Here is an 11645-nt window from a genome sequence, read left to right on the forward strand (position 1 = left end):
TGACGATAAACGTCTGCAGGCGGAGTCCCAACGAGCGAGTCGTCCCGAGCGTCCCTCGGATTAACGAGCCAGCCTTGAGAGCGGTGCGCGGTAGCCTTGTGAAACGGGTGTCCATATAGTTAGGGGCGAAACATAGTGACGGCGCAAACTACTTGAAGACATTCCTCTTCGGTCGTTAAGTAATTGTGTGCAGCTTTGCTAAGCGTGCGACTGGCGTACACTATGACGTGTTCATCGGCCTCATGTATTTGAATGAGCACAGCGCCCAGCCTATTGTCACTGGAATCGGTATGAATCTCTGTTTCGGCATCCTGATCAAAGTGCGACAAGACTAGCGTTGTCCGCAGAGATTCTTCCAGTTTCTCGTAGACACAATGCTAGTCCTCGGTCCATTGGAATGGAACGTTGTCTTTGGTGAGATAAGCGAGCGGTGCGGCTATCTGTGAGAATCTCGGCAAGCGCACCGGTATATGCACACAAGCCCAAAAACCGTCGTCCTCAACTCTTTGTAGTCGGTACTGGTTGGCGGAAGCCAGCAGTAGACAGTCTTTGCATGACGCCCAGCATGTGAGGCCAGCCACATGGTTCCCAAACCATTTGCGTGCAGTGCCTTCGAGTGAGAAATAGAAGTTGTAGCGGCGTTGTTGCTATGTCAAGCCATTGTGACGAGCAACTCGCTTGTACTGTTCTACCCAGTCCTCCGCATCTTCGCAGTGTCCGCCATAGAAGGGAACGTGAGCACAAGAGTGCGGTAGTCCATTAAATGACAGGCGACCCGAGTCCCTCAGTCTGCTGAGACTGGGACGTCATGGCTATTGCCACTTCTGCCTGCGGCTGCCTCTGCTGGGAAGGCAAGGGCCCCAACTCAGGTGCGTGTCCTTGGAGTCGTCGGCTGGCACGACCTTCTGAATCTTCAATGAACGATAGGCGGCCGGGACATGTTATTGGACTGGGTTTGCTGGGCCGTTGAGTGGGGCTCAGCATGAAATACGCTTACCCGGCTCCTCCACCATAAAATGTAAGGGATGGCACTGGTACTTTAGGGAAAAAAGAAAAAAAACAAGTGTTTAATTGTCGGGAACCACTAGAGATAAAACGAGGAAAGCGGTTGTCAAAATCACCGAACGCACGCCGTCAGCGTTCTCTTCTGTGCCTTCGGTAACACGTCTATGGTGATCTGGGATATCTCATTGGTAAGATTGGCTGAATGTTTCATGCAATAATGAACAAACAACCCCTGCTGTTCTCGTGAAACTGTGTTGTTTCTCGGTGATGTCGCAGGCCAAGAATACTGGCAATATGCTTCCAGCCACCCATTTTATTTGCCTGAGAGAATTATGAGGGCGGTGCGCTGCGGCATCGTAATCCCCAAATGCGTATATTGTCGCCTGATTTTGTAATAAAATTTTTGTTTTTTTTTCAGAATTTTCCGATTTTTGGGAGACAGACTCGTATATATTCTGGCACATATAATTGAGGGCCCCGCGAAGAAAACATACATGTTTAGATATAAGAGATACTGCTTTGTCCCGAGAACAATGATGCAAAATTAATGGCAGAGTTCGATCAAATCACGAAGAAAATAAATAAAACTTGTGAAGCAATGATACTCGCTAGCTACTTTCCGGGAATGTTTTACGATGTCACAGAATACTGTTTGTGCGACTAGTGGCCGCTGTTCAACAAGCCCTTCGCTAAGATATCATACGGAATGATTGTAGTGTGGTCACCAATTACGTTTGATCTGAGCCCTTCAAGTTAAAGTGCAGGAACGCAGTAAACCTTGTGCTTTAGCTCTTGCAAATAAGACGTCCCTCACGCCAATAACACGTTCTTTTGTTTGTTCGGTTATCCTTCGTGGCTAGAATGGAGATACGTGAGGTACGGGAGCCCAGGGCTTTCAAATAAAGATGTTTTCCGGCTTCATGGTCCCTTAGACAGATACTTATTGCTGTTTGGGGAGCCACAGATACAAAAAAACAAATTTCTTTCATTTATGTCAATTTCAAGATCTTTGTTTAGAGGCGTTATTTAAAATAGTTTACATATTTTATTTTTGGGGGGGTTTAGGTTACTTTGCGCCAAGATCATATTTAACCATGTTGTCACTTCTAAATGGCACTGCTACATCCCTATGAGCGTTATTGGACATCACCACCCTCTTGCCTCTTTTGCAAGAGATACCTTTAATGCCACTCCCCACTTCCAAGTACAATGTATAGGGCAGTTATAATGAGATACCAGCAATTATCGGTCAACATCTTTTTAACTCCGGACCCAGAGAAATGAGTCGTTAGGCCCACAGGTATCTAGTTTATGCGGTTGATCCTGGTCAAAATTTGCAGAGGTCTCCGTAAGCCATGTTGTTGACGATGCCTTGGCCCACTGTTCAACAGTGTACTTCATACGCTGAATGAAACACATGGGCCGTAATTTACTGTCCTTCCTGCTTCACGAAGATGTTGACATGAAGCCAGGGGAAATTTATTGCACCACCTGTTGTTGCGATATCTGCTGCTGGCTTGAGCCAGAGCCCAGGGTCCACTGGTTTTGGAGGAAGCCGCATCCGCGCACGCACTGCTGGTTCCAGGTGGTGAAGAGAGGTCCGGGACAAACTCTGGCGAGGCCTTGCAAGCAGCGTCCGACAGCACGAGGAGAGGCGTTATCTTTCACCCAGAGACGGCAGCCTGGAAACAAAATTCTCAGTCAGTTGTCGGCTTCCCGGTAATAGTTTCACGTACGTCGCACGAACACAGAGAGGGCACGCATACGCTTTTCGCACAGTCCAATGCACTCATCAGTTGAAACGGAGAACAGCACACTTGTTCCTGTGTGGACCGGCCGAACCTCGCTGTGTTGCCGCTGCTTGGCTTTTCAGTGCTTTGTAAGTATTGTCCTCGCAAGTACAATGCTATTAGAGCACCAGCTCTCTCAATGATGTTCCGTGCAATGCTAAAAAGAGTGTAATGTCATCTGGATGGTTGTTGATGCAGCAGAATAAGGGTGGATCGTAAGATATATGCTGGTGAGTAGAGGACCTGTGGGGATGTTATTTGTAATATTGCGTCAAAAAATAGGATGCATCTGTCTTATTTGCAATAATACTTTTCTCGTTTTTTTCAGTAATCACGTCAACTGTGGATGTGCCAATCAATTGTGCGATTAGGCCCAACTGACTTCAGCCAGAAAAAAAATTTTAACTACCAACGTAGCTGACATCAGCCAGAAAATAATTTTTAACTACCAACGTTGATATCACGTACCAAATTCTACAGGCGGTATGTTTGCTTCGTATTTTGTTAACAAATCATTGACAGAACAAAAAAGAAGAGGACACAATTCCTGCGTTGGCCCCTTTTTCTGTCTGTTTTCCGTTGAGGTTTTTTTTGGTGTTTTGGGGAAGATAGCTGGCCGTTTATTTCATTAGGTTACTTAGTAGGTTAGGTTAGGTTACTTAGTTCAGGTTTTCTGCTGGGAATACAAAAGTGGTATTGGAACATCTGTTGTCTCATTTCTATATTTTGTGCCCACCAGAATGCCCCTTGAATACGTCGTACCGACTGAAAACAAAAATTGGGCTAATTGTAAATAAAAACTAATATTTAAAGGGCCAATCTGAAAATTGTTGGTTTTAAAACTAGATCAATCACTCTAGAAGATACCATTAATATAGAATAAGTACTTCATTCGAGATATTTATCAACATTTACAAGGGCCCATGTGTCGACGAGAGCTAGTTGGTACATCATCATGGGAACAGGTTAAGCGCCAGGCACAACTGGAGGAAGGAAAAACAGAAAGGAAAGAAGCGCCCCTTTGCTTTCCGTTTTTCCTTCCTTCAATTGTGCCTGGTGCTTAACCTGTTCCCATGAGCAATGACTTATGTTTGCTTGAATTAGTATAGAAAATGTTCCAGGGAAGTTAAAGCATTCTTACGATTAACACGCTTCCTGGACAGCTAAAAACAAACCTTATGATCACTTCCTTTGTGGGCATCTTACGGCAGGTCCAATAACCCTCATGAGGCATAGCACAATTTCTTATAAGTCGAACAAGAGGAACGTTAAAGGAGTCTGGAAGCTTTGGTGGCAAATACGATCATTCTTGACTAGAAGCTTGGGTGCTTTCACACAGCACCTTCAAACAATCTCGCGATACTGGGGTTAAAGGGGCCCCATAGCAAGGATAGTGGATTTGTCACCGACTCCGTTCATGTGTGGAAACGATATGAAAGGTAAAATTACGACTGTCACAGAATGGCACTCAGGGGTTTTCACGCACAACCACGTGCACTATTTATCGCCTCCTTTCGTGTTGTTGCCACTTTATTTACTTCTATAGAAATATTTTATTGCAGTAATGAAACCGGGTGATGGCAGAATGTAGCTTGCTTCGCGTCGGTTTACCCTAAAAGATTCTCGGCCCTTTTGGGAGCGGGGGATACAAAAAGAACCTTCAGAAATATTCTAGGGTTTTTATCCGCACCCTGCAGTAGTATTAGTGGAGAACAGTTTGTGGCCTCCTAATTTACGAGGTATGTGGGATTGTAACCAACGCTTTAGCATTCTTCTACATTTAAAAACACTTGAAGCTGCGTTGTATTAAATGTCACGGCTTTGAAATCAATTGATTTGATTGGTTGAAGGGCTTAGCACGCCGACGCAAATCAGGCAATGAGGAGCGCCGTACTAAAGGGCTCCGGAATAATTTAAACCACCTGGGGATCTCTATCGTGCGCCGAAATCTCGTACACACAGGCGTTTTTGCTTTTCGCCTCCATCAGAAAAGCGGCCGCCGCGGCCGGGAATCAAACCCGCAACCTTGTGCTCAGCAGCACAATGCCTTAGCTAGTGAGCCACCGCAGCGGGTCCTTTAAAAGAAAACAGTAATTGTGTCATTTGCGGCTGATTCTGTTCTAACATACCACGCACAGTTCGCTGTCACGGCAGCACTATCCCCATACAAAGTCACCCCGGTTATTCATTTCTTTCTGACCTAAATTATCCCTAAACAATTTCATTTTCTCACATTTCTGGCTACAGTCAAACATGCAATGTCTAGCCAGCGCAGTGCCTAGTTACTAGCACATCAAAAATCATGGTTTTGAAAACACTATTGTATCATTATTACCGACACTGGCCGATCGAAGTGGAGAATGCTTCAATGTGAACTGACACTTTATGACGAATTCTGTCCTTTCTTAAAATGCGCTTAAGTAGGCCGAAAGAAGGGCCGTAAGATATCAACTTTAACTTGGTGAATTTGTACAACATCCCCGTACATACCCAGCTTTCTCGCTCAACATTTTAACCTCTCGGGAACCTAGAAAAACCACTTTAGGAAAATGATATTTGGCATAAAGCTAGAAGTCAACGTGAAGATTAAAACGCTAAAAGAACACTTCAGGTTTCTGAATATGTTTCTGTGTAATTCGCTGTCAAATCTAACTCCCCATGCATTTCTATGGGATAGTTCCCATGGCTCAGGAACCCAGTCGCGCAACGTGCGCGACTTGAAACTGTGCACAAAGCAAGTATTCACCCCAAATATTAGCTGTGCAAAAGCACTTTTCATTTCGCTAAAAAATTGGAGAGTAATCACTGTTGAAAGGACTGCCATGAGCGGGAAAGCTGCACAGGTTTGATAATAGAGGCGTGTTGAAAGAATCACCGTGGGTTTTTTTTCTAAATGTTACAAGCTTTCACGTTGGTCTCCGCATGACAAACATTCGCTTCCGATAAAAAGCGTAAGTATGACGTTTGAGCACACCACAAAAACGCTTAGTCACAAAGGGGCACTTTATCGGCACAGAGCCTTCTATCGATAGACGTTACTTACAAGCGAGCTTTCTTCCTACGGAAACACCAACTTTGGGCATGGTATATAATAAAGTACCTTATCAACTTTCTCCGGGTATGTGGGAGACAAAGAGGTTACAATTCTGTTAGCTGTTCGCTGCAAGCGCGAACTTCTTACCAAAGCGGTCATCATCAAACTGAGCCACGTAGCAGTTGTTGTAGTCAGCGTAGGGAATTCGGAGAGCGTGCACAGTGTAGGGATCTGAAAAAAAACAAAAATATACCTGTAATATTGCCAGTATGGCACATCGCTTTGCAGGATTTAGAACTCTAACGTAAACTGTATTGTCTCCCAGTTTGCAAGTATGTTAGAACGCATAGACACGCACGTCACCACAACTTTTTAGAAACCTCTTCACTTTTGCGTTGATCAGACTGCTTTCTGCTCAGATTGAATATTCTAATTGTTTATGGTGTAGGATGTCCGCGGGGAGAATGGCGCGTTGAAAAGATTGTAGTGGGTTTCCGAGAATTCGCAGTTGCGGTGGTGGTAAACGTTTATTGGAGCAACAGGGGAAGGGGACAGGGTGTGGGAAGCCTTAGTCCAGAAGGACTCGTGACCGTGCTGACTGGAGAGCCCGGAAGACCAATGCCTGCTGGCGGGCTGGGTCCGGGAGGAGAAGCAGGAGAAACACTTTATTTGCAAACTGGGTCTAGAGGAGAGGGGTGGCGAAGGATGCGATGCTCTCCGCTACCTGGGCGGCCCGGTTGGTTAGAGCCAACTGCACTTCCGGGTCGGAGCTCTCCAGGGCATGCCCCAGTGTACGGGGGAAGGAAAAGGGGGAAATGGGTTGTGGGGACACTCGCAAAGGGAATGGTAGCGCGTATCCGGTTGGAGACATGGAGGGCAAAGAGGCGAATGGTAGAGATTAGGGTTGATGCGGTGAAGGATAGTTCGGCAGGGGGTTGTGTGGGTTTGAGGTCAGCTCAGTCTTCCACTGCTCGAGGGAGGGGTAGGAGAGGGGGTTAGGTGAGTATGGGCAGGAGAATACTAGATGATAAGCGGTGAGAGGGGTATTGCAGTGCTGGCAGTGGGAAGGGTAGATGGTGGGAGCGATGTGGTGTAGGATGACGTGATTGAAGAATGTGCCAATTTGTAGTCGGCGGTATGTGTCAGATTCGTATTTGGTGAACGTGTGATGCGGAGGAGGGTATACTCTTCGTGTGGGGGTATAGTGAGATAGAAGGGCATCGGAAGTGGTGTCGGAGGGTGTGAGTAAGTCAGGTGGGGATAACTGAGGTGTTCGGCTCGCCGGTTTCTTGGATGGGAATTCCCGGGAGTGAAGCACTCGGGCGGCAGCATGCGCTACTTCGTTCCCTGGGAGTCCAGCGTGACAAGGTGCCCAAGTGAGTGTGATTGTAAGATCTTCCGGCAGCCGTTATAGGAGAGGGATGGCCTGAGAAGCGGCAAGGCCTGCTGGGTAGAGGCGGCAGGCCTGTTGGGACTCGGGAATGATTGTTAGGGAGTGAAGGCTTGGGTGGGTTGTTGTGGCGTGGGCGATTGCTAGGGCTTCGGAAGCGTCGACCTTGCATGAGCGGTATGTAGCCGCAGTTGCAATCTGCCCTGTTAGGTGAGAGTGACAAGGGTGGTGCGGGTTGTACTGCGTATAATTTTGTGTTGTTTGGCACCTGCTGCTCTTTGAATAAAAAATTGATATATCGCCAGAAGACGACGCGTTATGCGCCCTCGTGCTAGAGAACCCAGTGCCTTTTTCGCGCGCACATCATCGTTGAGGTCTTATGGCGACATATAAATCTTTTCCCCCAAACTTATTAGCAGCTGTGGCGCCGTTGTTCTTCCAGTGTGCACTGCTATAACGCAGTAATGGTTAGAGCTGCGCAATTACCGTTGTTGTCACGGCGGCGAGCCCTTGCCCATTTGTTTTTCAGTTATGTACAAGCATTCCTTCAAAGTGCTCTCCCATTAGCAAGGTGATAGACGAAGTGCTGCTAATACCTGTTTGCGGTTCCGCACCTCGGATATTCAAACACTAAAGTGCTCATCAACCACCATAAAGCTCAGCGGGCTGACTACTGCAGAATCATTTGGTAGTCGATAACAATTTTGTAGGTAAAGGGTAATGCTGAGAAAAACTAATGGAAAAAAAGCCTTACTTAAGTGATAACACAGCTACACTCTGTTTAATTTAATGCTACAGAAATGAAATCACCACAATGCTTCACTTACCACTTCCATAGCGAAGCACGTAGTGGTCAGAGCGTCCGGTAAGTCCAACAGTGCAGGTGTCCTGGCTCCTGTTGAAGAAAATACGAACCTTTTGTGACTTCCAAATCATATTGTAGCTACGTAGACATTAAACAATTCCTCTATTGTGTTTCTCAAGCCACAGTCTGCTCAACACACGACATGTACTTTGGACATGTTGTGTTCGTTGGTACATGTGCACCAGCAAATTACCGGCGCTTCCATTTAACTATCCCGCATGCTATAAAGTTCACAAGGGAGAGGCTATAACAATGATTGAGAATGAACTGTAATGTTTTCTTGCCGCTCAGAGGCGCCTCTCCCGGTTATTTGACGATATAAAGCCCCAGCTCGTTATTCCAATGAAGTCTTTGCCATAATTGGCGTATGCGAGCAACCGAGATAGCTGCTCCAACCAGGAAATACTCACTGGGTGCTCGACGAGAATGAGGGAAAAACGCTACCGAAACAGTTTCATACGAACCTCGCAACTTCGGGAACTGTATTGGCAAGTTTTCAATGCTTTCGAAATAGAAGCCGCAACTTTAAAACAAAAGCAACCAGTATTGTCACGATTCCAAGCAATTTTGAGGCGTCAAAAAACTGGTTATCCTGAAAAACTTTTACTTTACTCTGCGAAAGTGAAGGCGGCTATATTCGGTAAGAACAACAGTATTCCAAACGATTCTAAACTAAAATCGCCCTAGTCGCAGTTATTGTGCTAGAGTGAACAATATCCCATATGTTACGGTCTGGATTAGATCAAATCCATCCAACTATACAACTAACAGTCTATCTGATTTCGCTTTCCCTCCCGGCAATCACTCGTGAAATATGCCTGATACCGGCTCCACCTCTTTCTTGGTGGCCCGCAATAGCGCGCATTTCTCAAAGCGATGAACGGCAGCGTAGTGTTCGCATATGCTATTGCTTTATTCACCATTTTATTATCCCAATGCTAAGGTCACCTGAAGCAACTTTAGGAAGCCGTACCCCTTGATTGCAAAATGCAAGGATAAGACAAACAGATCTTATATGTAGACCCTGCCTCAAAATTATAAGTGTCTCTCGTGTTTTGATGACGGCATGGTGTTTTGATGAGGGCACACGCGACCATAGCCAAGATACAGTGAAGATTGATAATTGGTACTTTACCTGTGTGACTGAATCCTAAAAAATACTCTGCCCCAGCCAGCCTGGCCAATGCGGACCAGATGGCTTGGTACGGCAAGTTGTGGAGCATATCCCGTTGTAGCCAGCAGGTATCCACTCCGGAATGTGCTGAACACCTGGATGACAAAGAACAGATAAATATTGATGGTCGCAAACAATTAACAAGGGAGCTGCTTTTTAATAATGACATTAAAATTCTTCTTTCTTGACATTTTTTTTACTTCCTGCTTGCATGTTGACATGGGATGGAAAATGGTGCATTTTACGAATAGAAAAAATTAAAAAACGAGCGGTTGTGATTCAGGTAAAGCAAGCTACAAGATATCAGTCGGCGTCTCCAACATCCTCAACGCAAAACCCACCTAGCAAGGGCCACGAAGCTATTTATTTTTAGGGAAGCACTAAAAAAGTTGTCTTTGTCCTGAAAATAGTTATAAATTTGAGGCGTTTACAAATACTCAAGAAGTGATGCATTGGCCTCTGAAACATGAGTAAATTTTTGTTTACGTTAGGCTGTTGTGCTCTGAACGCGCCTTTGATGTAACTAAAAAATGTTTCAGAGGTCCACAATCTCAAACACTCTTTTAACATTGCCCTTTTACTTGTGCCTCTTCACTATACAGAATGTGGAAGCTCCAGAACTCCATTTACGCTGATGACATCACCGTTTGAATAACTTCTGGTAACCTGGAGTTCTGTGTGTCGTCTTCTGTGTTCCTGTCCTCGTCTTTGCTGGGCTTCGGTACGTCGCTGTTTAGCAACTCGCCGAAAGCAATATTCTGCTGGAGTTGTATCGAGGAAATGCTCTATCCGACTTGGGACACCCTTCTCTAGCGTGCTCGTTTATTCGAGGTGAGCCTTCCACCCATTAAAAACTACTTTCGTTTCTGTTTCCCCCATCTGGTGAAAGGACGTACAGTCCGCATAATGCATTTACCGATAACGTACACACCAAAATATAAACAAGTTCGTCAGTTGGCTGAAATAAAACGTAGCCGAAATGTACTTCACGAATGGCAGTTTTCACTGAACTTCTAAAGGCTGTCCCATCGCCTTCAATTGTGGGACCTGTTCCTTAAAAGCTACTTCAAATTCAGCAGCCCCTGGACGTTTCTTCATTACCACTGCGTCCAATACGCTGTGAATATTGATCATCTACAGTCTCAATTTTCGTTTTCAGTGACTCGCAGAAAGCGTACGCAGCATATGTGATATTTACACTCGATCGGACACCACGGGAACCATTTTTGGCACTTTCCACGAATAGACCGTAAGCAAAAACAACAATAAGGCGGCCATGTCAATAAAAACGCGGATAACCAAAAACCACCCCATGTCCCTTCATAGTACCGCAAGCACGTGCAACACTAGCATTAAACAGGGTTGATAGCTAGGCTCTTCAACTGCAATTCAACGCTCTACTGCCAGCAGGTGCTGTGTACCATTCTCTACATGAACCTATTCCATGTAGTTGATTGATCCTTCTGATCCTTCGGCATGAGCTAACCTTACTCTTTCATTTATCGCCTATCCACTGTATACATGCGGTCAAAAGTCCTTCCTCGATTTGCCTCAGCGAGACATGCAACCCCATATTCGTGCCAGCTTCACTTCCATTGAAAACTCGCCTGACGCGGATAATGGCGTTCATATCACATCCTGGCAGGACGTCCTGGCTTCCCACTCCCCTCGGGTAGCTAACGGCATCTGAGAGGCCTACAGACTGCCCACCAATTGTTTAAAATGCTGCGCAGAATGGTAGGAACTAACTCTGTCCTAATTCACGCTTCTCTGTCACTTTGTGGTGTGCTATATATCACCTGTAAGGTTAAACTGAGTTTTAAATAAAAGAACGTATTGATTTACGAAGATACTTGCACTTAGCGATGGTGAAATGAAGATAGAATTAGAAATAAACTGATACCTTACAACGACGTTGCGCAGCGCATGGACAAATGCATTATCCGGTACAAGGCAACGTCGGGAGAACTAGCCGCTCTTGCGCAGCGATTGAGGAGTATTTACGCCGATACATCATTACTTACAGTCGCAGCGCAGCACTGGCGATTGGTGAAGTCGCTGCAGATGTAGGCGCTTGCCGAGGCTGCTAGGAGCAGACAGGAAACAGTAGCCAATGACACCGACATCATGTTGCTGCAGGGCTGCTCAAAGGCGAGTTTCAGGACAAGAGATAAGGTAGTGACTATTTTTGTTGGAGCGGTTTATATAGGGTCTACTGAAAAACACGACGTTCACACTGCAAAAGACAAACAGATGACTACAGAAGGTCGGTTCATAGTTCTGTCATATTCAATGCCACATCATTTTATTTCAGGACACTTTTCTGCAGAAGCCATGTTTACCTTGTTTTGAGCGCTCTATTGCATATTTATGTTCCGTGAATTTCC

At 45.6% G+C, this 11645-nt stretch overlaps 1 protein-coding gene across 1 annotated transcript; it reads right to left on the minus strand.

The window, feature by feature from the left end:
* Window positions 1–2433: 2433 nt before the first annotated feature.
* On the minus strand, window positions 2434–11449 carry LOC144146876 (uncharacterized). Its single transcript, XM_077678836.1, has 5 exons — window positions 11283–11449; window positions 9220–9353; window positions 8047–8114; window positions 5977–6060; window positions 2434–2687 (listed from the first exon to the last, which is right to left on the minus strand). Exons 1-5 carry the CDS (start codon window positions 11385–11387, stop codon window positions 2485–2487), a joined length of 594 nt encoding a protein of 197 aa, XP_077534962.1. The 5' UTR covers window positions 11388–11449; the 3' UTR covers window positions 2434–2484.
* Window positions 11450–11645: the final 196 nt, after the last annotated feature.

This window comes from Haemaphysalis longicornis, unplaced genomic scaffold, assembly GCF_048455015.1.
Source record: "Haemaphysalis longicornis isolate Haplotype H1 unplaced genomic scaffold, Haemaphysalis longicornis Haplotype H1 scaffold_7, whole genome shotgun sequence".
In the NCBI taxonomy this organism is placed as follows: Eukaryota; Metazoa; Arthropoda; class Arachnida; order Ixodida; family Ixodidae; genus Haemaphysalis; species Haemaphysalis longicornis.

Bases quoted from the DNA above. Each gene is read 5' to 3' on its own strand.
- LOC144146876 (XM_077678836.1), bottom strand. From the start codon at position 11,387: ATGATGTCGGTGTCATTGGCTACTGTTTCCTGTCTGCTCCTAGCAGCC. The intron at 9,354-11,282 runs GTAAGTAATGAT...TTTGTCATCCAG, and splicing joins GCCAGTGCTGCGCTGCGACT to GTGTTCAGCACATTCCGGAG. The intron at 6,061-8,046 runs GTAAGTGAAGCA...GTTTTTTTTCAG, and splicing joins CGTGCTTCGCTATGGAAGTG to ATCCCTACACTGTGCACGCT.